This window comes from Sebastes fasciatus, chromosome 11 (genome assembly GCF_043250625.1).
Source record: "Sebastes fasciatus isolate fSebFas1 chromosome 11, fSebFas1.pri, whole genome shotgun sequence".
NCBI classification, from domain to species: Eukaryota; Metazoa; Chordata; class Actinopteri; order Perciformes; family Sebastidae; genus Sebastes; species Sebastes fasciatus.
Window position 1 is genome coordinate 25275103 of NC_133805.1, and position 27116 is coordinate 25302218.

The following is a 27116-nucleotide window of genomic DNA, read 5'->3' on the forward strand; positions in this document are numbered from 1 at the left end:
AACGACCGAGGGGGATTTTTAGAAAGCAATGCCTCTTATACTGACATTCAGTTTGGATAAGTGTAAAAGGAGGACACATTTACTAACTGACAAAACAAACACAGCTCTACTGACAGTGAACGCTGAGTGCCTTTTTTTGTTTTGGATGCCATAACAGTATCCAGGGTAGTTTTCCAGGAATATAAAAACCAGAAGTCTGAGAGTCAGGCTGAATGAAAAATGAAGTCAGACTTCCAGTTATTGTCAGTGAAGCGACTCTGTTATACATACTGTATATTAGTAACGTCTGAGGTTGCAGTCTCAGTTTCTAAACATATCTATGAGTGATTCATGAAGTAGTTTTAAGCTGTGTTTGATAAAAGGTTTCTCTACCATGTAGCAATATTGTATGTGTGTGACACTGGGCCCTGTAGTCCAGTGGTGCCCAACCTTTTTGGTTTGTGACTCCTTAAAATAGAGTTGAATTGATTAGCTGATTCATTGATTAGTCAATTAACAAAAATAATATATATTTTTCTAACTGATTAATCTTTTAAGTATCTTTTAAAGCGAAGGTCATACATTTTATAGTTCCAGCTTCCCAGTTGTAAAGATTTCTCTGTTTTATGTGACAGTAAACTGAATATCTTTGGGTTTGGGACTGTTGGACGGACAAAACAATGAATTTGGAGACATTGGACTTTGGGATATTTTGATAGACTTTTTTATTTTACTATTTTCTGACATTTTATTGACCAAACAATTAATCAAGACTAATCGATAATGAAAATAAAATCATTAGTTTCGGGTGCAACTTGTCGGCCAAAACAAAGGCAACATGAGGCGATGCAACAAGCGGCCTTTGTTGCCGCTAGCTCTCTGATGTCGGGTTGGTGTGTCCCCAGCTTAAGTGACATCACCCCATCAGACACGTCCCGTGTGGCAGGTTTTCGCCTGTCTGTGCACATTCAACATTTTCTATTTATGTGGACGGCCTGAGAAAATAGAGAACTTTGAGGAGTTGCGGGTGGTAGAAGTGAGGAATATCAGTTTGCCGCGAGGAAAAACCTGCACCGAGTATAAAACATCCAAACATTTCCTCGTCATACAGAAAACATAACCAAGGCCTTAGTGTTGCCATGAGTTGTGAGCAGTTCAAAAACAGTGATTTTTCTCAGGTTTGTCTTATTTGAAGATTTTTTAGAGGCCTGTAGAAGTAGAATTTTCCAGTATGCTACAAGAAACAATCTTAATATGAGGGAAGTAAGTATAAACTATTTTCTTTAACAATTTATAGTAAGTAGTAAGTAGTTTGATGTTTTGGAAAATGTGCTAATTCGCTTTTTTGCCGAGAGTTAGATGAAAAGATGGGTGCCACTTTCATGTTTGCACAGTAAATATGTAGCTGGAGCCAACAAAGACTGGAACAGGGAGAGCAGAGAATCCAAGAAACAGTATGGGACATAATCGATTGTTCAATTATTTTTTTACAATCCAGTTTTTGTACGGATCAAATTAAGATACAAGGTGTTAATTACTGAGCTTTGGAGGAGCTGGTTGGCAGATTTTGTTACCTTTGGACAAAGCCAGGCTAGCAGTTTCCCCCAGTTTCCAGTCTTTATGCTAAGCTACGCTAACTGGTTTCAATACCACAAGACATGAGAGTGATCATCTAATCTTACTCTGTAAGAAAGCGAATAAGCGTATTTCCCCAAAATGTCTAACTATTCCTTGAATCATGTGCTGACCCCCTCTCATTCATCTTGGGACCACTTGGGGGGTCCGACCCACATCTTGGGATCCACTGCTCTGGTAGTCCATAATAATATGGTCTGTGTGTTATGAAATGAGGTTGATAATAAGGTTGTACGTGCTTTACTGTACTTGCTGATCTTTCAGACTTTGGACTCCACTGCTGATGAGTCAGTTTCCAAGGCAAAGACATAACAAAACACTTGTTACATGAGATCTCTTAATGGGAAGTAAATATAGCAACGGTGCCAAATGTTTACCCTGATGTGCACTTTGACCTTGTGACACTACAAGGAACTGACCCAATGTGAAGGCTCTGATGAGCTACTGTCACGTACTGCAGTGGGCTGTCTCCGTCAGCGATGTGTGGGCTGGAGACATTGAGAGATTGCAACAGCGTCTCAAGGTCCAGCTGGGTTGAACACTCAGCTATATGCTCTTTACACCAATATTGTTCTACAGTCTCATACAGGGGGATGGAAATTTCCCCACACTCGAGGAATACCCTGCTGTAAAGCCAGCGCGGACCACACACCGAGCTCCTGGTGTTTTTCAACCAGTGTAACAACTATTTCAGGTTTCTGCGGGAGGAAGTCCCTCACATAGTGGAATACCTTTTCTCCAGTTACTGTCTCAAAGTGACTCACCAACTATTTGTATTTCACAACTGAGAGTGAGAGGCTTCACCCAGGAGATTAGAGGTGCACCTTGCGTGCCTGAGAAGGGAACGACCTGTCTTCTTGACGTCACGCAGGGATCAGAGTACCGATGTGACACGAGAGGATTTCCCTCGGTTGCTAGGCGCCGGGGTTCCGTGTAGATAAACACGGGGTTCCTCGTGGCACACCTGTGTTTGAAGTCGACACTGCCACGCTGTCGGACCTCTACCTGTTGTTTCATCACACTGTTGAGTAACCATAGTTATTTTCCATTGACAAGAACTACAGTGAGGCATCTGCTATAAAGTCAGTAACAATTGTTGGCATAGCAACCAAATAACTGCACGAGGGGAAAGGTGAAGCTTTTATGCCATTCACCTGTTAGCCTAGTTATGCTGTAGGCAGGAGGAAGTTCATATATCTGGTTTAGTACAAGGTTAAAGCAAAGATGATGCACTTATTTAACCCTGAAGTTAATACAACATTGGATTACATTGATTTCCTTGAAGTTGCTGTGATGCTTTTACAGATACAAACCATAACGATGAATTCCAGAGATAAATACCATAAAATGAGAAAATCCTGGTATAAAAAAGATAAACTTGTGACTTTTTAAAAAAAAAAAGACGGTCTCTGTGAATTTGAAATTGGCAGGGACATTTCATTGTCATGATCCAAAAAAAAAAAAAACATTTATATTTATTCCTTGTTCACATTTCCTATTTTTGGGGTATTTTCAATTGGTTTACAATACAAGTACAAAAAATGTAAAAAAAAATTCAACAGTGGCGGAATGTAACTAAGTGCAATAAAATACTGTATTTGCACAACTTTACTTCTGTTTCTGCTAGAGACAAATATTTGTTTTTTTACTCACTAACCTTATTTGACAGCTATAGTTACTAGTTATGTTGCAGATTACAAGTCTAGATGTTAAATACAGTATGATGCATATCTATAAGTTAAACTATTGTGTATAAAGTAGTTCAAATTTGCTCTACCTCAACCAGCTATAACAATAAAAAACTGACAGGAGTCATTCTGATGCATAATTATTGCTTTTACTTAATAGTTTAAATGTTGCTGATAATACTTCTGCACTTTTATTTAAAGGTACAGTGTGTAGGATTTGGCGACATCTAGTGGTGTGGTTGCATATTGCAGCCAAACGAGTAGCCCTCCGCTCACTCCTCCCTTTCTAAGACTGTGGTAGCGTGAGCCGCAGAGTGCAAAACCGTGGTAACGCCGTTCATCCTCGCTCAGAGGCCATTTTTACCATAGTAACACTACTTTAGGAGCCACCTCCTACAGCAGTTCCACAAAGCGTGTCGGAGAAGTACGATGGCCTTCAGGTAACGTGAAAACGTTACAGGCTCTCTCTAGAGCCAGTGTTTGGTTTGTCCATTCTGGGCTACTGTAGAAACATGGCGGAGCAACATGGTGGACTCCATGAAGAGGACCCTCTCCCTTCTGTATGTAGATACGAAAGGTTCATTCTAAGCTAACAAAAGCACAGTGATTCTTAGTTTCAGGTGATTATACACTAGTGAAAATAGTTATGAATATTCTATTCCTTTTCTGCTAATAGATCCCCCGAAATGTTACGCACTGTTCCTTTAAATAAAAATGTTTGACTGCAGGGCTTTAACTTGTAATGGTGCATATGTACATGGGCGTAGTGCTACTCTAAGAATCTCAATACTTCTGCTTTAAATGACTATTTAAATGTCACACCGTTTGAACATAAATGAGGAACCTGTGTCTTTGAGAACCATGTTATGATAACCCTGCGGTCAATCTGAAGATAAGAGAGTGTATGTTTATGTTCAATATTTGCGAACACAAGAGAGGATACTCGTGTTTTGCTGTAACTTCTGTAAGCAATCTTGCAACATGAGGTACATGTCAGGTCTCCCCTCCGACTCCCCAGAGGTTGAGTTTGCTTCATGAATGCAACCTTCTCATCACGAGCCAAACACTATATTCACATGCTCTGCCAAGTATCACAGAGACTGTTCCCCAGTGAGGGAGACCAGTGAGTCTGCTCCACCAACGGCTGTGCTGTGGGGATTTTATGACTTTGCGTTAGAGATTCTTAAATTATCATGTTAGTAAAAGTGTCTGTATAAGAAAACAATTTTGTTTTTGATCAAGAAGCAGAGCCCTCCTAACACCAGACTGCTGAAGAGGGTTGATGTAGACGAGATAAAACTGAATCTGGTCTGAGTAGGTGTTATTTCTAGTCTCATACCTGTCATTCAGATCACTGCTGGATAGGACAAGTATTCACATGCTTAACGGCACTCACATAATGCGGGATCTCACTCAGAGATCAGGTCTGCAAAAAGCTCGATAAATTCACTTTGCTTTTCTCCAAATGCAGCAGATTTACCAACTTGTTTTCTCACACTATCTCAATTCTGACAGGAAAAGGCTGCTTGAAATCATCGCATATTATTTTAATATTTGAGATGTTATCTCAGAAATGTTCATGTCCTGCTGGTGGAAAAAAAAGATCTGAGCTCAAGATAAGAACATAACTTCAGCATGTGTTTCGGTTACAGGCGGGTTAACTTGATCGTGACCTCTTTAGAAAGTGACTCATTTTGTTCACAGACCAGACACACCTGCTCTGTAGGTGTTTCAAACAAAAACAGGTGTTTGCAAGAGGAATTTAAAGAAGAAAAAACACCAATGATAGAATCAAGTCCATTATGTGACGAGTAACTAATCTGGCATTTCAGGTCACGGTGACATAGGCCTTAAGCACCTGCTCCGAGTGACTCACATGAATTAAAGAGCATCACAGTCAACTTACAAGAGAAACTTAAGGAATGACCTCATGCAGGACCACTGCAGTCTGGCTTGGCACGAACAATAGCCAGTCTGTGCTGGTCCATCCTACGTCTCTCTCTCTAGCGTGTCTGCGACCGTTGACCGCAGCTTGAGTCACATCCTTCCCTGCTCTCCTGTGTGTTTACGGAGCGCTGGCGCTCACTTGCCTATGATATCACGCCGCCCTGGGTATTAAGAGTCGCACTGTTTGAGAAGACCTCCAGGATGGGGTGGAAAAGAACCATCCAGGGTTTTCTACAACCACAAGCCTGATACAGGAAACCCCCTCCTCCGTCTTTCTCTCTGCACAGTTTTCCCCTCCGTTCAGCATTCCTCACTGCTCTGTGGGACAGGTGCCTGCAGATGACGCCATGACATCTCGCTGCGACGACTGCAGTGACATCACAAATAAACATGACGCAGATAGACGATGGAGCAGTTTTCTCTAAATAGACATTTAATGATTTAAAATGTGTGTGTGGTTACAGACAGGGAAAAAGGGGGATTTTCAACTGGTATTCAGTTCACCGTGCGACTTTAAACTTCATGTTTTCTGCAAAGCTGAATGTCAGAGGAGTCAAACTGATGAATAGCTCAACAGCCATGCAGGAGGGTATTGCTGTGGCACGTATCAATGGCATCACACGGAGGGGATAATACTAAAGAAAAAAGTAAGAGCTCTTCAATTTACAATTATCGAACACATAACACTGAAGTTCATTAACATGTAACAAATATATACAGATAATCAACAAATAGGAATTGTGGCAGAACAAAGCAGCTTTATATATATAAAAAAAAAAATATCCTACTCAGACTTACCGGAGAGTGTTAATTAACCTGCGTGGAGGTGATCACAGTAACTTTAAATGAGAACTGTAACATACTCTTTTTGACCCATTGTGATAGATTGTGTTCATCTCTGCACTACATGTGTTGCGTGTAAACATTACTCCTGCTTTCCTTGGCCTTGCTCACATTAAGAGCCTAACAGTAGTAGTTTTTACCTAACTGAAGTCTCCATCTAATATTTGCATTGATCAGAAATCAATATAACGTCAACAAAATAGAAAAAAACTAAACAAAAAAACAGTCCTCTGGTCTCATGACACCTGCCATTGATAGCGCATTAGCGGCTCCACTCCGCCCCCTCTGATTTCCACCTGCCTACTGCCGGCTGAGGCGCTGCCTACTGGGTCCGGAGCTGGTAATCTGAGGAGGAAATGGACAAGACTTAATCAAATGGACAAAAGAAAAAGAGAGAATCGCAGAGAAATCAAGTGGAGGCAGCTGATGCTTTCCACCCAGAATGAATGGAACACAAAGGAAATGAGAGGAGGATGTTTGGCAATTAGTGGCAACATTAGCAAAAAGACCAACATGTGCAACCTTCGTAATTTTCGGTATGAAGATCAGGGAAGCTCGACGAAAAAAAAAAGAAAAAGTTCACTTTCTCACATTTCGCAGGACGTTGCCACATTGCCTCATGTTCTAGACTGTATCCCCATTTCTTAGAACTGCATCAGTTCAAGGTTGGTTCCCACCACATTGCACTGCATTGCCCAATTGTTGCCTAAGAGCTGCACATATGGGCACTCTGCACAAGTGAACTCATGACCTACCTCCATTTTGGGTGATGTAGCGCACCCACGGCAGGGCCTGATATCCACTCTTCTCAATAATCTTCAGGTAACGCACCTGTCGAGGGAAAAACAAAGCTGAATGACTGGTGTGAACAAACAAAACGGACAGTTTATCCAACACTGAATTCTTTGATGTGAACAGTTTTTATGTTTGCACATCGTTGCAGATGATGATGTAAGTCGCTGGATTCCAGTGTAAGAAATAACACAACATAGTTCTTTTTTTAGAAGGTAAAACTACCTAATCCTTAATATTTTCCATCCATAGTCTTAATTTATCCTGTGCAGGGTCACAGGGCGGGCTGGCACCCATCCCAGCATGCACTGGGAGAGAGCCAGGATACACCTTGGACAGGTTGTCAGTTTATTACTGGGCAAACCAAAATTGAAATACATTCCCACATAGGAAACCCACGCGGACACAAGGGAAAATTTAAACAGCGTCTATAAAAAGGCCCCAGCCAACTGGTTTAAACTCAGGACTTCCAAACAAGCACTCAGTAACAACGTCCCACTTTCAAACTACTCATTATTAGCAGGTTTCAAGTATGTCATCATGTGGTCAAACTGGAAAAGTGACTAAATTAAGTACACTAACAACTTGACACTTGATTTTTGAGTGCACTCTTGAAGCACTCACTATTCTCCCACAAAGCAATGCATGAAGGACGTGGAGGTGGCAACCAAACAATATTAATAGTGTCAAAAAACATTTTGCTTTTGTTGCCCGTTCGCATGAAAAGGCGTATGAATGCCACGTTAACGCGCAAAAGGCATTTAGCGTGCAATACAAACACGTTTCTTGCTTTTGGCGTGTCATTTGCACGCCATGTAGTCCGTGATGAATGCAATTTATGCAATGTATATGGATTTGCGTGAATATGATACGCTCAGAGCTAGTGACGTGGAATAAAAAGCGAGAAAGACAAGACAAACACAAGACTTTCAACCAGGAGACAGGTGTTTTGTTTTGTAATTTACGTTAGTGACGTGTTTTCCGTATTTATGTTACGTTGTTTCCGTACATATTTTACTTAGTTCACGCACTTATTTTAAGCCCAACTATGGCGTTCTACCAAAGCTTAACTAAGTGGTTTGTTGCCTAAACCTAACTGCGGATGTTACCGTAGTTTTCTTGTGTGGCGTACAAATAACATGTGAAAAGGCTAAAATGCGTCCTAATGACACGTCTGTGTAATGTCGTGCTATTTATACACTTTCCCATGAGACTGGGTTGTTAATTTACATCCAACCGCGCACGTATTGTATCATTTCCTGTTAGTATAAAATGGTAAAGTATATTGATTCTTGCAAAAAAGTATACTGCAAAATGTTGCATATCATTTATAACTCATGATGCACTAAAAGGTGGAATTGTGACACAGCCACAGAAATTGTTTCTGATCATAGCTGCACTACTTCTGTGTCCATTATCACCTCCTTATAGCTCCATAGTTCTGCCGGAAGCATATTAGTGTCATGGCAAAGTTAGGATAGTTTGTGACATATCAAACACACACAGCATTATGCAGCACGAGAGGTTTGAGAAGTTTCTATGAATATTTTGATGCAGTATTTGGACTTGAGTCTCTGTTGTGCGAAACATCCTCTGCAAAGGAGCAAGCTACAAACTTTTTTAGATCCACCTTTTAAACCTACAGCAAGTATTTGATACTCAAAAGATACATTTTTTAGTGAAGTACACCTTTAAGTTTTTAGCGAGCTGCAAGTTGTAGTAAGAGTAGTGTTGCTGATGAGGAAGCAGTAGTAGTATGAGTCACACTGAGAAGAGGGAAGCAGATACAAAAAAAGCTTTCAAGGCACACAAAGTGAATTTACATAACTGTATTTTTCGAGGCCGGGGAGGAAAAAAAAAAAAAAAGTGCACATCAGCATAATCAAGATAACTTTCACAAGCCATTAACCGATATTTCACCAGCCCAGTGTTACCACAGAACTGAATTTCGAGAAGACGCTCTAAAAATACCCTGCCGTCCTGTCCAGCCCTGAACACAATGTTTTTTTCTCAGATAGGTGGGAAAAAAAACTGTTAAAACTTGTCTTGTTTATAAATGATGAACATTTATCTGAATCGCCTTTCTATCACAATTCAACCACAATGACTGAGAACTTGTACACACTCTGTGGTATATCATTTAATCTTGTGGTATCTGTCACTGCGCTACAAAAAAAAAATGAAACACATATCTTTCATGCCTCTGCAGTAAGAACTTTCACACAAACCTTTCTGCTAAAAAAAACAAAAACGGTTCTGTGCTCTCACACTTAGCAGGGATGAGAGCGAGGCCATTTTAAGGCTGACCCGACCCCTCTCTGGGAGATGTCGCCATGTCTCCACCATGCCCGTTCCCAGCTGAACGCCGGACAGACAGAGCAGGAATTTGTGGGTCGAGCGGCGGCGGGCCTCTGGTGAGGCCTCGGTACTGGCCGCCTTGTTATTACCTTCCACTACACAGTGAGGTCAGAGAGAGAGAGACAGAGAGAGAGAGAAAGAGAGAGAGCGCCGTGGCCACCAGACACATGACGACAAACACATAGACGCGGGATCACCGAGTCTGCCTGCGCAGCACTTCTCCCTGAACCCAGAAGCCAAACATGCAGTCGGCCTGACCGTGGGTACGCAGTCAGCAAAACGGCATCAAAAGCCATCCCCCGCAAAATATCATTATGGCTTGTAAGATGAGAAGAGGAAAGGAGGATGTTTGTTGTATCTCGTTTGGTAAGTACAGACTACGTGTGTGGTCTGGATCTATCAGGCTTTTGGTAGAAGCTAGGACCCAAAATGCATCTGCCAACTTGTTTGGGTTCCCTCAGCATCACCTAAAGATTTGGAAACGCAACAACACTTGTGCTGTTATTGCCACCCGGGCCAAAGTGTGGGGTTACTCCATTTCTAGTTAAATTTACAAGGTGCAGTTACGTGCATCACACACACTTCGCATGTGCTCTCCCCTACACTTAGTGGTAGAGTTAAGAGGAACTTTCTCATGCTTTGATATTTACATGTGTCTAATTAAGCTTCACAGCCTCTTTCTCACACGTAGAGAGCGGTGTTACTGGCTGCATTAGAGTCTGAGACCCAGTGCTGTTGCCCTGTAATAAGGGAAAGGTTACTGAGCTCACACAAGAGTTCGATGGGAATATGGCTCTTAATGGCTTCACTCTGAGATGGTGGGAGCACCACAGTGAGGCTTTAAGCTTTTGGCTTGACAGACAGTTGTACTGTGGAGGCTTACAACAACTTGGGAACTAGTGAACAACTAAAGCAACAATTCTAATATTTTAGATTGACACCTGTAAATCCTGAATGCCAGTGGAAAACATTATTTTCAATATCACTCTTAAAGTTTGACTCCATCTGCGTTCTTTTCCGTGTTTTTCAAATGGAAACGCCCACTCAGCCATGAGCAAAATGCAGTGATGTACATGTAGGTTAAGTAGGCTAATCAATAAAGTTATGATAATGTGAACGCTAGCACTAGTTTAGTCAACGCTAGCAAGTTTGGAAATAAGTGAAAGGGATAGTTTGGATTTTTTTTAAATGGGCTTGTAAGTATATTCCTGTGTTCTGCGAGGTAACATTACTGTTTTTGCCAATGGAATCTGGTGGCTTTGAAGAGAGCGACATTACGGCTTCAGTTCCCCATCGGAAAGTATGTTTAAAAAAAAAGAAGAAAAAAAAGAATCCCCAGGGTGCACTGCGGTTTTCAGAACTGGACCTTTAAAGGTCGCTTCCTTCCAGGAAGTTACAAATCTAACAGAAGAAAAATCATTCTTGACATTTCGCCTGTTTATTGTGGACTTTCATAGGTTTCATCAGATTTTTTAAAACTTAGTTTAGCTCCAGATGTCCTGCTGAACCGAATGATGTAAATGAATACCTCAACAGATCCGATGACTGGTGTGCTCTTTTGTTTTAAGACTTGCTCAATCAATCAGTTGAGATGTCCATTAATGGTTAAAGGAAGAATGAGTAGGATTTTCTTAAAAAGCATGTTCATATTGCATATCTGCAGAGTCCCTGTCCTCTGCCTGGATTTCCTTATTTTGCTGTGTTTGGGATGTTTCTGAGCTTCAACCTCTATAAAAACGTAGTGACCTGGTGCCAGTTCGTAAGCACGCATCCTAGAGGAAGCCACAGAAATGGCGAACACAGCACCAAAAACCCCCCCGCAAATATAACAAGGTGAAATGACAAGTGGACAAACCTGCTGCGAGCACCGTAACCCTCGTTGAGACGGGGAGGAGGGGCCAACTTTGAATGTTGTGTTTACAGACTGCAACTGACAAATCCTACTCATTGTGCCTTTAAGGTAATTTTGCTCCTTGGAATACAAAGTTTTCTGATCATAAACTGTTTTTTTAAGACATTGACCTTTCACTCCGAACACTGAAGTCAGTAACACTTCTGCCCAAAGGGTGTGTCCAGATTGAAGTGAACAGGAAATACTTAAATACTCTAATACTTCTTGTGTTTGAATACAAACCAGCAATAGTTTGAAGAAAACCACAAAAAGAGGATCCATCAACCAAACTGATGAGCAGGACGAAACTAGTTCTACAAAGACAGCACTGCGTATATATATATTTGTTGTTTTATACTACATTTAATTCAATTTTTATTTCATGTATTCATCTTTAAAAAACGTTTCATGCTTATGTTGTATGTAAAATGTTTTATACACATTGCTATTGTCCATAAAAAGTGGTGTGGATTGTTGAAAGTGCACTTTTACTGTAAATATAACACATTTTTACCATTAATGCACGTCTCTATCATTTCATAGAGGCTCATAATTAAAAAGCTATGTGGTCCGTTGAGGAAAAAAAAGGTTTTCAGTTGTTAGTGCCCAAAGGAACTTATGCAAAAAAATATTTTCTGGGTGGAACCATAAAAGAAAAAAAAAAACTTTGACTCTCATTTTTAGAAATAACATTCAAATTAAAAAATATTTTTTTTTTTTTTTACCAAGGACTAATGTAACATAGGAAAAGGCTCTATCTCACAAATATGCAAACCAACTCGACACCTGCCCGCCGCTGCACTGTAACTTAACGCACTTGCTTTTATTCGAGCATCTGCTCATTTATGGATTGGCAAAGATTTGAAAGGAAGGAAGGAAAAGCAGATTACTTCTTTCAGCTGCCTAATTAACCTTGGAAAAGCAAGGATTCTTGCACTGCCAAAACCACCCATATTAAAAGTATCGCATATTTCAATTATCTTGGGTTCAAGCTTCTTGTTTCCGAGTGGGCTGCTTAATGTCCGTACAACATAATAAGGTTTTATTAACTATCATAGGAAATGTGGAGAAGCTGGAAAATATGACCTCTTGGCTCTTTTAATGAGAGTTATACAGAACGCAGTGTGAGAAGTTAAGAAGTAAATAAAGACGTGTTAGAAGGAGAGAATCAGCTGAGAAGAAGAGAGTTGATCAAAGAACTTCATGTTAACAATACGCTGGTTGTTATTAAAGTAAGTTTTGATATAGGAAGTTTATATGCAATTTGAATGCTTATACACCGTTATAAGAATTCATTAATGCTTAATAATGAAGCTACTCTACAAAGAATAAGTAACAAACACTTATTGTTATTACTCTGCTCTATGCACCGTCCATCGCCGCTTTAAAGTCTTTTCATTTGAATAAACTTCTTGTTATTTAAGGCATTGATAACTTGTCCTATGTCCCTACAAAACTAGCATTTAAATGAATCCACCAGCATTTCACAACTTCTGGTTTAATCATCAGTAGAAATTCAAGAGTTCTTGCTTTAGATAAGGAAGCACAATGTCAGATGAGATCTGGTTAATGCAACACTGAGGTGGAATTGTGTAAATGTACCTGTGGTGAACTCTGTTTTTTCCTTTTTCCGGCAATAATATGATATTTTCAAATGGAGTTTGTCAAGTTGCCATCGTTTCCTCACATCAAGACATGGGGAAACTTAATTTTGTGTTGCTGTGGGGCTACACGTATAATCACAGGACAACTGTGATTATACAGCACATCTGTGTAAGTCTGTGGTCAGCGAGAGTTTTCATTCAAACATGACGGAAAAACATGAGCTTCTCTCCCAGTTTCATGGGAATCACAGTCAAATCCCAATGAATCTGCTTACTTGTAACTAAGAATAAAATGTTCTCTTTATCACTGTGATTAATATGAAGGCAGAAAGGGCCAAGTCCAAGCTGATGAGCAGTTGCTCTGTGGTTTGTTCAACAGTAGAAATGTTCTCTACCTTAAAGGGAGTTTAATAGAGTTCAACAGTGCTCCCTTACTGCCCCCTCTGGCCAAACACAGGACACATATGAATTGTTTAAATTCCTGCTCTGGAGAGAGAGAGAGAGAGAGTTCATATGAGAGACACTGCTATGGCCATAAATTCTAAATCCAGGATGACAGGGAAACAACAGAGGACCGCAAGATATGTGGACTATGCATGCATGTACACTGTGCGATAATCAAACAGCAGATGCAGATAAACTGCAGCATTTGTTTGCAACCTGCTCCCAGATGGTTCACTAAATAGGAATGATAAACAAATTGGTTGGAACTGTAAACACATTTAGGACATTTTCCTGTCATAAACACTTTAATTCTTTTATTAAAATGTCTTATCAACTCTCTAAGGGGAATTGAGTTTCATCTTATTTTACCTCTACACACATGCTGCTGCAAGTAGGTTAAACAAATTACTTGTGGAATCATTTGCAAATACTGTTTGACAGAGGTCGTGTGTGTGTGTGTGCACAAGATGTACCTGGATGCCTGAGGTGGTGAAGTACGGGATCTCAAACTTGACACTAATTGGTGGCTTCCCCTCCTTGTCTTCAGCCTCTACACTCGGCAGGCCGAAGTGGGCGCGCATCAAATACTCCTTTCCACCCTGTGAGAAGTCACAACACAAACTCTATAGTACAAGACTTAAACTCTGGAAACTTTGTGTGTTAAACCCTAAAAGGGACGACTTGATAACACAAAACTGACATTTTCCCCACCATGACAAGAAACAGGTGCAAAACAGAAGCAAACCCCAACCCAAAATCTTCAGGTATTACTGTACTTACAGTAAAACCCCTAACATAAGATCACTTTGCAACCATCTATATGATACTCATGAGTCATGATTTCTGCTCACAGGGAACGACTTGATTGACCAGACGATCTCGCTGTTCTCGGGCACCCACTTCACGCTGCCCACTGTGGTCTTGAATTTGGGTGAGTCAGCGTCTGTTGGCACAGGAATGTGGATCTCCACGTTGTTGGCTGTGGAACGCCTTTTGAACTGACTCTTCGCCTGAGACGAGAAACAAGCAGATCAAGTTTAACACGACGTCCCGCCTGAACAGGGTATCAAACCAGGGCTTAGTGGTTGTATTAAATAGAGTTTGCTACGATGAAAACTAGATACATAAGTGCCTGAAAATCAAAAAATGCAGCTTGAACTGCATTACCATCAACTCATATTTCTTTTATGAATAAACTACAGAGGATGCTGCTATACTGTAAATGACACAAGTGCAAAAGTGACCAACCTTGATCATGTACTCGATGCGACTGTGGGAGTGCTTCTCGATGACAGACTCAATCCAGATTAAGGGCTTCACCTGAGACATAAACAACACACATATTTTATAGGGCTGTCAAAGTTCACACAATAATAACGCGTTAACACAAATTTGTTTTAACGCCACTAATTTCTTTAACGCATTAATGCAACTTATGATTTTTACCTTGTAGCGGGCTCAGTTTTTTAAAGTGAAGATACTGACATCATATGAAACTACAAAAACCTAAAGAATCCATTGGTACCAACCATGTCATGCTAGCTTGTCGGGAAGGAGGTTACAGAACGCTCCAACATTTTGGCGAGGAAAAACGATCATGGCCATTTTCAAAGGGGTCCCTTGACCTTTGACATCAAGATATGTGAATGAACATGGGTTCTATGGGTACCCACGAGTCTCCCCTTTACAGACATGCCCACTTTATGATAATCACATGCAGTTTGGGGCAAGTCATAGTCTGTTGTTACCTGTTGGGCTTGAGTTTGCCATGTTATGATTTGATGCATTTAAGCTAAATGCAGTACCTGTGATGGTTTCTGGACAATATTTGTCATTGTTTTGTGTTGGTAATTGATTTCCAATAATAAATATATACATACCTTTGCATAAAGCAAGCACATTTGCCCACTCCCATGTTGATAAAAGTATTAAATACTTGACAAATCTCCCTTTAAGGTATATTTTGAACAGATAAGAAATTTGCGATTAATCGCACTTAATCATGGACAATCATGTGATTAATCACGATTAAATATTTTAATCGACTGTCAGCCCTCATATTTTACCCAATATCAAATTTAAACAGGCTTTACCACACTGAGCATACATGTCAGTTTAAATACCGTATGACACAGTCACCACCTGGTGGACTGCAGATATAACTATAACAAGAACCAACATAAAATATTTAAGAAAAGGACATACATTTGCTGGCATACATACATTTACATTAATACCAACAAAAACAACAAATAGTCACATACTCAAACTTGCATTGTGTGGAATCAGTGTTGTGTGCTCTCTCAGTGCTGTAGAGGAAATCTAGGGGAAGACACAGATTGCGCAAAACTGGGGGGGGGGGATTTGACACCCTGTGTGTAACACGTTTCTTAGTGTATCCACCTAAAACATGTATACAGTATGTAGCCCGGACTATACGGATATTGATCTCAATATATCAGATCAGAAGATAATGAGGCACTAAATGTTTTAACGTTAATCTTGATCCTTTAAATTTGTCTCTTTTATAATTGTGACCAAGATACATACTGAGTGGGAATGTTACAGTTTACTTAATGAAGAAATATGTAACTTTTAACTATATTTTTTTGTGCTAATTTTTTCACCCCAAAAAAGGGATGGGATTAGGGAAACAGGAGATATGACAGGTATGAGTAAGAGTAATATGCATGTATATGTACATAAGCAGGCACTACATGTTTAAATGTGGTCAGTCACTTAACGCAACGTTTCTTGGGTAGAGACTTTCCTGGTTTCTAGAGACCTCTGCTCCACTGTACTACTTCCCTTCCCACAAGCTTACTGGCAATTCTATTGTGAAACATGTATTGAGAATTTGATGCCACGTATAGTTTTCTTGCTTCTTGCTTGCCTATAGCCTCCCCCTTTTCACATGTTTTTGGCCTGACTGATGATGAAACCTCATTTCAGCAACAGCTGGTTTGGTTTGGCCGAGATCCCATCGCTTTGAGTTTTTCCAGGTTAGGAGTTCTGTGTTTAAATATTTACCTAGCTTACTGACTGTGCCTTCCAGAAAGCTTATTGTAAACATCTTTGCTTAGTATAAGGATCATCTCTAGGATTTGCAGTTTTGTAAATATTAACCAGAAACCAGGGGGAGGCTGGCTGTCAGGAGTACCGGGAGTTATTCTGCTTTACAGCGTGAACATTAAAAAAGTGAAACATGGAATAACGCATGTTCACGAATCATGATCATAGTTCATCTACTGTAGTGTATGGTCACGAGTCACCTGCTTTTACCTCAGTTTATGTAACACACTGTTGAATTGATGGTGTAGCGGTTAAAGTAGAAATTCTGCTATATTTCAACCCGGTGTATTTCCTATAAATGTGGCAATTGTGACTCTATGGGTCGCGCTAAAGCTGCATTCACACCAAACCAGACATTGCGGCGAAAACGTCAGTCCTCCTGTTCATTTGAAGGTGGATAGTGCATTTGGGCTGCGGCGGTGCAGGGGATGCCGAAAAGGGTGTAGGAAAATATCAATACAGTATTTTATTGCGAAAAAACTATTGATTTTTAATTAATAGTTTACATGCAAAGATTAACTCAGTCATTACTTTATTTCAATAGCAAAGATATGTGCCCTCTCAAAGTAGTGCTATGGTGCTGGATGTTACAGGGACTGTGATAAATGCAAATGCAGATCCCACTGTTCTTTTCATGTAGTAAAAATATTTATTTTAATTGCTGTTTGGAGTCAAGATTCCAGGGTCATTAAAGCACTTGTAACACTGTCTTTTGAAAAAAAAAAAGACGGCATCGGATCTACAGTACTCACGTGAGTGTTGAGGCGGTAGGACATGAGCTCAAACTCTCCATCGGGAGGAATGAAGGAGATGGTGCGGTCGTTCTCAAAGCGAGACAGACGGACACACTGGTGGAACTTCACATCTTCCAGCTCTACTGATTTACTCTTTCCTCCTCCAGGAAAAAACAAGAGGTGATATTCAAATTAGCAAAAATACAAGAGGAGGGTACCTGCACTGCATGAAGTGGCATGAAAATCAGGCCTGGGTGAAATTGCATTTGCGTATAACTTTATGGGTTTTTCCGATAAGGTGACAGATATGATGTATGACAATGAGTGCCAGGAAGAATCGGCAGATTTTCTCTCTTGTATACTTTGAAAAGGTAATTTATTATCAGTATATCGTCAGGCAGGCAGCTCAAATCATGTATAACACAACTTGACCGAAGTCTGTTGTAAGAGAGAACTCACTTCCAGTATTTTCAAACAGAACCTTGTCGTTAAGGCCCAGCCGCAACTCAGGCATCCCAGACAGGAAGACACGCATCTTAATGGAGCCAACGATCTCACTACGTAGAACATTACCATTGGCACTAACCTGGCAAATAGAGGGATTACAAGTGTCACAGAGAACCCTATCAAAGAGAGCACTCGCGGAACATACAGTAAGATCAGCTAGCTAATGTTGTGACGCACAGAGGGAGGAAGTTTACAAGCACTGTGACCGGCATTCCTTAAGCAACACAGCGCGTCTAAAACAAGGAGTTCCTACCAGGAGGTTGACTGACTCAATGACGTCCAGGAAGACCTCATTCTTCCTGTACTTGATGCCCTCTGACCTCCAGGAGACAGCGTTGGTGACTGTGGCGGGGGGTCGCGGGGCGCCGGTGTCGAGCTTGTGCCCCTCCTGGGTTATGTATCTGAGAGACAAAAAAATGTAAACACTGAGGTAAAAAAGGGAAATGAGGAAAACAACTGTCTGTGGGGGTGAGTTCCCAGAAAGCATCAAAGAAGAACTCTCATGGTTATTAAGGGAGTACCACCTGACTGTCTGTACTCAGAACACTCGGGGGAAATCCAGAGTTAGTTTGCTACATGTCTGCAACAACCACAGTACCGTCACGTCATGTTGAGTTTAAAAAGGTCATTTAAAGTACTTCATGGTGAGGTCAGTAAGCTCCCTTTGACTTGCAGATAGTTAGAAATGACAGAATAATACCACAAAGCTGAAATAAAAATCTCTAAAACCTGATTTATTTATTTATTCCTGATTTAACGGCTACCCAACTATCAATGTATAAAAACTTAACATCAAATAGCTGGTTTAACACGGTGTGCTACTCTGATTGGTGAAAACAGGAGGAAATGTCATCATGCAAATGCGTGCTTAAATAAATAGTTGATCAAGTTGATTATCAGGTAAAACTAGAAATAACCGCCTCGCGGTTGTATACCTCCGCCAACCAGTCAAGTTGCAGTTTACATCCATGTCTGTCCAAAATGTCATCATTTCATCCTATCAGACAGTTCTGTAAAATTGGCATTAGTACATGAATTCTTGAGTAACGGCCAAAAACTTGTCTTGTGAGGTCACAGTGGCCTTGACCACCAAATTCTAATCAGTTCATCCTTGAGTCCAAGTGTGACGCTTGTGCCAGATTTGAAAAAAATTCCCTCCATGCGTTCCTGAGATATCGCGTTCACAAGAATGATCCAGACAACCCGAAAACATAAAGCCTCTGACCACAGATGTCGTGGAGGCATAAAAACACCAAACATTAAAGCTTCTCAACTGTTTTCTGATTCATATAATTGTTAACAGCATAAATTTTGTTTTTTTGATTGCTCTTCAGACATCAATTTGGACTCTGGGATAGACTGATGAACATTTGTCATGTTTTTGGCATTTTATAGACAAAAACAACAATCAAAAAGATTGATCAATAATGGCAGCATTCATTAGTTGCATCTCTAATGAATGTACATAAAGTTAATTGCAGTGAGACTATGGCAAAGAGGATACTCACTCCTGCAGAATTTTGCTGTCGGTGGTCTGAGGATAGCCAAAGTCCATCAGCTCATCCATCAGCTCGTATATGATGACAAAGTTATCTCTGATGCTCTCCTCCTCCAATTCTTTGAAATACTCTGAAAACACCTGAAGAACACAAATGCTGTTTTATAATCCTGTTTGTTCCATCACCGTGAATATAAAGTATCTGGCTTTGTTAGTGTTGTTTATTATCGAATACTGCTGCAGATAGTTAAAAGCATGCAATCCTACCTGGACAATTTTGTACAAGAAGGAGAAGACCAGCGAGACGCTAGCGTTTTTCTTGGATGTTGCAACCACTGATGTGATGTGTGTTAAGAAGTTTAGCTACAAGAGTTGAAAATCCAAACAGCACAAACATCATAAAACCAAGTGTTGACAAGTTGTTTGGGTACAAATAGCATGCAGTGAGCAATAAGGATACAGTAGAGGTTATTGTGTTTGATCCACATGAAACGGACTCCTCCATGGGCCAGGATCGGAGAGAGGGTCCCCTCCTCCTCTTTGTCCATCAGAAGGGTCATGAAATGCTCAATCTCTGACATGTCCACATCTCCCCGGTAATTTCGGCACACCAGGACCTGAAATGTACAGATAGTATTTATGCAGCTTGCAATATCAACATTACTGAATGTTAGCGCAGTATTGCTGGTAATGTTGACAGCCTGAGGAATATCATGGATATATAGTAATGAAATAGTTATCAAAATGTTGGTGGTCAGTTACCAATGGGTAAAATGATCAATATAGTCAAAATCAAATATATTGTCATTTGTTTATTTATTATGTTTTTTTATGTTTGTTTATTATTATTTTATTTATTCTTCCAATGAGCATTAGATCAGCAGACTCTGTCACGACTTTTAAATCCCGTCTTTTAATCCACTTTTATAGAATGGTTTTTCCAATCAGCTGAATTATAGTCTTTTGTATGCTTGTGTGCTGATGTGTATATATGTGCATATGTAACTGTATGAATATGTATATGCTTGTTTCTTTATTTTCACATTCTATTGTTTTTTTATTTAATTATTTATGTTTCATTGTATTCTGTTGTATATGATGGGAATTTCCTGGGAAAGCACTTTGTGCTTTGGGCTTGAAAAGTGCTCTACAAATAAAACTATTATTATTATTTATTTATACTTTCTTTAATCTTTAGTCATCCATTATGAGATGATATATTATGTGTTCAAACTAAATTAGATGCTAAATCAGACATTTAAATCTCCAGGCAAACACATTTACACTATTGTTTGAAACACTTTATAGTAAAAAATCCACTCTTCAATTCGGCATACAAACAAGTAGCTACTTTGTCTATGATGCACCTGTTTTTACTCCACTAAAACAAAGCTGTAAACACAACAACAACCAGATGTTGAACTTCATTCTTCACAGAATTAAATGCATCTTGATTAACTTTTAAGCCGAATTTACCAGAAGACACTCCCAGTTGAAAACATGTCTGTATGTATATCAAACAATGTATATAACACCCTGCATATGAGCAAAAAGGTGTAAAACTGTGGAAATGTGAAGGCAGTTTGGTCCACATTGACATTCTGCTGCTAACAGCTGGTGTTTGTTTTCTTCTCGCTACGTGGCCTAATATGGTTCAGGTTAAACCATCACAGGACACCGATCCCCTTTATTTAAGAGCACTTTACTGGCTCACATTAAAGGACAAACCCGTAACAAAGCATATGAACCTGCATCAGCCACCCTGCTGCAGATTAAACCACATCATCATAATCTGACAGCCAAGAATGTGTTAGCATGGCTGCTAGCTCGGTTGCTAACGTCAGGTAGCTTATCAACCTAGCAGGCTGTTCCGTTATCTTACCTTTCCTTTTAAATCCAACACATACACCGCACTAGCAGACATCTCGAACTACTCTATAGTTCAGCTCCTCTTCAGCAGCTTATTGGTGATGTTTGATAATAACTACTTCAAGGATAAAACCAAAAGAACAGACTTTCATTCATAATACTGAAAAGAGCCAAACCACCAGCCACCCTTCCCTGTTTGTCACACTGTCCGTGAGTCTGAGGAGCGCCCCCTGTGGGCCGGGAGGAGGTACTGCTCCACAGGAGGGAGGACCAGGTAACTGGGTTTTAACATACAAACTGGTATTAATTGTGAATAGATGGGGTTAAGGTCACTTCAAAAATAAATAAAAATACAATGAATACTAAGTGTTTTTGCTTGTAAAAAATCTGTGAAAAGTGAAAATGAAAATTTGCTTGCCAAGATTTCTTGAAATAAGATGTAATAAAAAGAGATCTTGAAATTAGCTGGGATATTGTTTTTGCTATATTTCACTAGTATTCAGGAAATGTTGTGTGTCATAATAAGCTTGTAATGCTCAAAAGTAAAAAATGTTCACTTAACTATTCACGATGCATTGTCTAGATCAGGGGTCAGCAACCTTTACTATCAAAAGAAAGGTTAGGCAAAAACAACAAAAAAAAATCTGTCTTGAGCTGCAAAACATTTGAGCATTGTGATGAAGGTAACACAGTTTATAGTCTAAGTATATAGTATATAAGTCTAATGCAGTGAGGGCCCAAGTGCAAATGTACTACGGAGTATTAGGGTCACATTGAGGGAAAAAACATCTGAGATTACGAGAATAAAATCATGATATTACGAGAAAAAACATGTAATATTACGAGAATAAAGTCATAACTTTACGAGAAGAGAAGTCGTAACGTTACGAGAAAAAAAGTTGTGATATTACGAGAATAGAGTCATAACTTTACAAGAAAAAAGTCTTAATATAACAAGAATAAAGTCATAATATTACGAGAAAAAAGAAAATAACACGTAAAATTACTACTTTCTAATATTATGACCTTATTCTCATAATACTACGATTTTTTTTTCGTAAACATGTGACTTTATTCTCAAAATCTCAGATTTATTTTTTTTCCTCAATGTGGCCCTAATACTCCTTCATACCATAGACCTACAACAATGATAAATAAAAATGAAAATGTAAACAAAAAACAGTTATTCATTTATTTCCGGAGCCGCAGGTTGCAGACCCCTGGGCTAGGGTGACCAAGTGTCCCACTTTACGAGGGACTGCACAGAGTTTTTATCCCTTGTCCTACATCCCACATATTGAGACGATGTCCCACATTTTCATTGGCTTTAGTTTTCAAAAGCCAAACTACTGCAGGACAGATGCTTTTCTAAAATCTTTTATCCAATGGCTGTGAAGAAAGCAGGGAAGGCTGTGTTTGCTGTGAAACACAGGTGGGTCAAGTGCAGGTTAATCTGTCACCGTCTTTGCTACGCTATGCCCAACGGAGAAAATTAGGAGTCACCGCAAAGTCACAATCTCTTATGCAGATTTATGCGGGATATGATGGAAACTACCACAAAGAAAAGGAAAAATAGCTACAACAAAGACTGTGAAACTACTTTTAAGTATTTATAAGCCGGTGGAAGGCGAATCTCTGAGATTTTTGTGAAATTTGCAAGTTATTTTTCAATTTCACACGGGGGAATTCGACATGAAGCGACACGTGAGTCTCACAAGAAACATGGCTCAAAAAGAGATGTGATGATCTCTGGATGCATTCGGGCAAAGCATAGAGATGTTACAAAATAAGGGGCAGAATAGAAATGTTTATTATTTAAGTTAGATAGACATTATATCAAAATAGTAGACTACCTCTCAGCCTTGGTAACGTGTCCCACATTGTCCCACACTCTTTGTCCCACATTTGGTTTGTTGGGATCTGGTCGCCCTAGATGGGGTAAATGGCTGATATTTTGATATATAGGCATAACATCTAACAAATAAATAAAAAGTTTTGTCTTATTGACCGTGCGCATCAGGTTGACTCATGTGAATGTTAAAATAATCTTTGTCCTGTGTGGTAACCCAAAGTGTTTCCCTGCTTATAAACCTGTGCAACATGGTCATTGATGGATGCAACATGTCACCTGTTGTCCTGACAACAGCCCAGACAGAAACTACATACTCGTTCCCATAATTTAGTAATGGTAAATGGACTTGTATTTATATAGCACCTTTCTAGTCTTCTGACCACTCAAAGTGCTTTACACTACATGTCAGCATTCACCCATTCACACACACATTCACACACTGATGACAGAGGCTGCCATGCAAGGTCCCAACCTGCCCATCAGGATCTAATCTAAATACTCATTCACACACTTTCGGGAGCAATTTGGAGTTCAGTATCTTGCTCAAGGACACTTTGATATGTGACTGGTGGAGCCGGCGATTGAACCACCGGCCTCTCGATTGCTGGGCGACCCGCTCTACCTCTGAGCCACTGCCGCTCCTTTAATCTCATCCCATTTCTGCAGACATGGAATGAGGTTCTTGATCTAAATGTCCGTATTCAGTTTCACATTTATGATATTGCTACTAACAATATTATTGTCTTTTAAATTGTGTTTATTCCATCTTTTGTAATAAAGTATGTGTAGTAGTTTTTTGTTAGATAATTTGTGAATGATCTGCATGGCAAAATGCAATGTTCATTTATTCTGACAGTTTTAGAATAATGTACAAATCAGAAATAGACACAATTTGACCACTATAAATCTTGAGTTTGTATTTCATCCATGCAAACAGGCTTAAAAGCTTCAAATGTTTCCGAGTAATGTTTCATGGGGGGCCCAGAGTTATAAAAAGGGGGGGTGTGGCGAGGCTAAATATTGGTGATGCATGGTCCTGCACTGGCCTGCAGGGGGCTTGAAAATATTTTTTATCAACAAAAGGGGTGCCCTGCAGAAAAGGTTTGGGAACCACTGTGTCACATTAACTTCATTCTGTCATCAACCTTGATTTCATCCTGTAGCTCCCTCTACTGGATAAATGGCTGATCGGCACTAGCCAACCAGTTTTCAGATAAAAGTGCTCTTGCCTCAATATGATCACCACAAGATAGCACCATTTCCAACTGTTAGGATCAAACTGCAATGCAAACTGTTGCCACATATATAAGATAAGATTTTCATTAATTGGAACTAAACAGCAAACCCCAGGCCATGAAAAACAGCCACAGACCACAAGAACACAAAACTCTTTTACACAGATTTAATGAAAATAATTCAGGCACTTCATGTGTAAAATGTGTCTCAGAGGAGGAGACATTAGTACAGTGTAGGTGGAAGTAGGTGATACATCTGATATTGTGTCTGTAACATTACCTCTCTGCTGACGTCTTTGTACCTTGGGTCTCTTTCCTAATGATGTGAAACTATCAAAATCTGAGGCAAGTCTTTGTATCCTACAGGCAAAAATATTTTATTACTCTTCAATGGAAAAAATCTGAAGCACCAACTATTAATCAATGGCAGAATAGCATCTCAAGCTGTCTGCATGGAAAAACTGACGTATGCTACTCAAGGCCACAAACACGCTTTATGTACTACCTGGAAAACCAAGTTACCCAACCAACTCTGTACTTTCTGTAGAAGTCACAGTCTTTCTAATTATTATTGTTATTATTATTACTATTTCTAACAATTCTATCATTTTTATTATTCTTAATGGTCTCTGTTTTTAATTTCACTTATATATTTTAGCATCTACTGTCCTTTTATTGTCTAATTTATTGTCTATCTGCCCTTGTTTGAATGTGTTGCATTATATGTTCTTTTGTAAAGCACTTTGAGCTACATCTCTTGTATGAAAAGTGCTCTATAAATAAAGTTATTATTATTGTTATTATTATTATTATTATTATTATTATTATTATTAATAATAATAATAATAATAATAATAATAATAATAATAAGAAAAAGAAGAACAAGAAGAAGAAGAAGAAGAAGAAGAAATGTAGCTTATGCATGACAGAATTATGAACTAATGAACAGGATACATAGTGCTTTTTTGTTGATATTTGTTTGTTGTTTTTTTTCTTAGTGTTTTCCGTGTGTATATCAATTAATGCTGTACCGAATACCATTTTTTGGGCTTCAAAGCTTTGGGCTATTTTACATATATACTGGAAAAACAAAGTTCGGAAACTTGTGTTTGGTGGATTATTTCTCTGTTGTTACAATGCTAATTGGCATTGTATTTTACATCGTTGGAAAGCCTGTTTATTTACCTTCGCAATGATGTCCAACTTGTAAGGATCATGCTTTTGTGGGATGAGCAGCACAGCTGATTATGTGGGTAGCACCCAAGAAAAATTTGCCAAAATGCTCCGTCAATGGTAAACAGTGTATTCTCATAAGGCTATCAGGAAGCCTGCAATGACTGCCCTTCACTGTCAGGCCCGTTTGCGCTGGTGTCGACAACACAGACAATGGAACCTGAACATGTGGGGGAATGTCATGTTCAGTGATGAGTCCAGGTTCTGTCTGCCAAAGTTGGATGGCAGGGTCAAAGTATGGAGACGACGCGGAGAACGCTATGCTGATTGTTGCGCCGATGGAGTAACAGCTTTTGGTGGGGGCAGTGTCATGGTGTGGGGGAGGGGAGGGGGGGGGCGCGGCGTCTCCCTCACTGGTAAAACAAGACTTGTCATCATTGAAGGCCATCTCAATGCAGTGAGATATCTGGATGAGATTCTGCAGCCAGTGGCGATCCCATATCTCCACAATCTGGGACCTAACTTCATCCTCCAAGATGACAACGCTCGCCCCCACAGAGCCAGGGTTATCACAGACTACCTCCACAATGTGGGAGTAGAGAGAATAGAACGGCCTGCCAAGAGTCCAGACCTCCACCCAATTCAACACTTGTGGGATCAGCTTGGGCGTGCTGTACGTGTTAGAGTGACCCACACAACTACACTGGCTGACCTGCAATGAAACCTGGTTGAGGAATGGAACGCCATCCCACAGCAACGTGTGACCAGGTTGGTGACCAGCATGAGGAGGAGGTGCCAGGCTGTTGTGGCGGCGTATGGATCTTCCACCCGCTACTGAGGCTCCTGACATATTGTATTAAATGAATAAAGTGTAAAATTGCCAATATGTCTTGTTTGTTCCTTGTTACTGATAGAGAGTTCAATCATCCAATCCACCAAACAACTCAAAACAAGAGTCAGTACCAACAGGAGAATACACTGTTTACCATTGATGGAGCATTTTGGCAAATTTTTCTTGGGCGCTACCCACATAATCAGCTATGCTGCTCATCCCACAAATGCATGATCCTTACAAGTTGGACATCATTGTGAAGGTAAATAAACAGGCTTTCCAACGATGTAAAATACAATGCCATTTAGCATTGTAACAACAGAGAAATAGTCCATCAAACACAAGTTTCCGAACTTTGTTTTTCCAGTTTATATACACAAAAGTACATCATCAAGCATGTCCACATACATTTGGCCATCTAGTTGTGTGGTTGGGTGGTGAATCTTGCATAATCAGCCACTCATTATGTATTTCCATTGCAATGGTGCTAATAACCTCACTAAATGAACTCAGATTATCATTCAACTGCAAACTGAATTTGTGCAAATGTTCACCGTCACAACTGCTGACCCAGGTCCTATAACTTCATACTTAAACTTAAATGAACCCGATCATCTCACAGACTATAACTGCAACTCTTAAATGGCAGCCAAGCAGCAAATATTGCCTTCATCCGAGGCGAAAAGATTCTTGAAACACAAGTAGAAGCATTGCTGCCTCATATATCTAAAAATATAGCACTTCGTACGTCAGTGTATTATAATACACAAAGCTACTGGAGTAATCATTGAGGTAGTGCAGGCTTAACATTAAAATAACTTAGGTCTAAAGACCTGCTCAAGTAAACTAACCCAAACAGCAGGTGCTTTTCACCTCTGTGTGTCAAAGAGATAAAGAAGAGAAGGGATGAAGATGTGTGAATGATCAGCTGGGTCCTTTTGGGAGAAAACAGTGTGAAAATTCTGCAGTGACATTTGATACAGTTAAATATAGAAGCAACTGAAGCAGAGACAGTAAAAATGACCATCTGAGTTTTTTTTCTCCAAGAACACCCCCCCCCACCACCCTCTTGGCGTGAAAGGCCTTTCAGCACCAGGCTTGTGCGAGACAACTGTGCCTCATATGAGTGACAGATCTGATCCCTTTGGCTGGTAAGATGGAGT

General features: G+C 39.8%; 1 protein-coding gene across 1 annotated transcript; it reads right to left on the reverse strand.

Annotated features, from left to right (window-relative positions):
- Positions 1-5661: 5661 nt before the first annotated feature.
- On the reverse strand, positions 5662-21079 carry ap1m1 (adaptor related protein complex 1 subunit mu 1). Its single transcript, XM_074651819.1, has 12 exons — positions 20875-21079; positions 19453-19609; positions 19260-19327; positions 19003-19133; positions 17748-17895; positions 17447-17573; positions 17006-17148; positions 14430-14501; positions 14033-14191; positions 13655-13780; positions 6848-6923; positions 5662-6437 (listed from the first exon to the last, which is right to left on the reverse strand). Exons 1-12 carry the CDS (start codon positions 20914-20916, stop codon positions 6415-6417), a joined length of 1272 nt encoding a protein of 423 aa, XP_074507920.1. The 5' UTR covers positions 20917-21079; the 3' UTR covers positions 5662-6414.
- Between the last annotated feature and the right edge of the window lie 6037 nt (positions 21080-27116).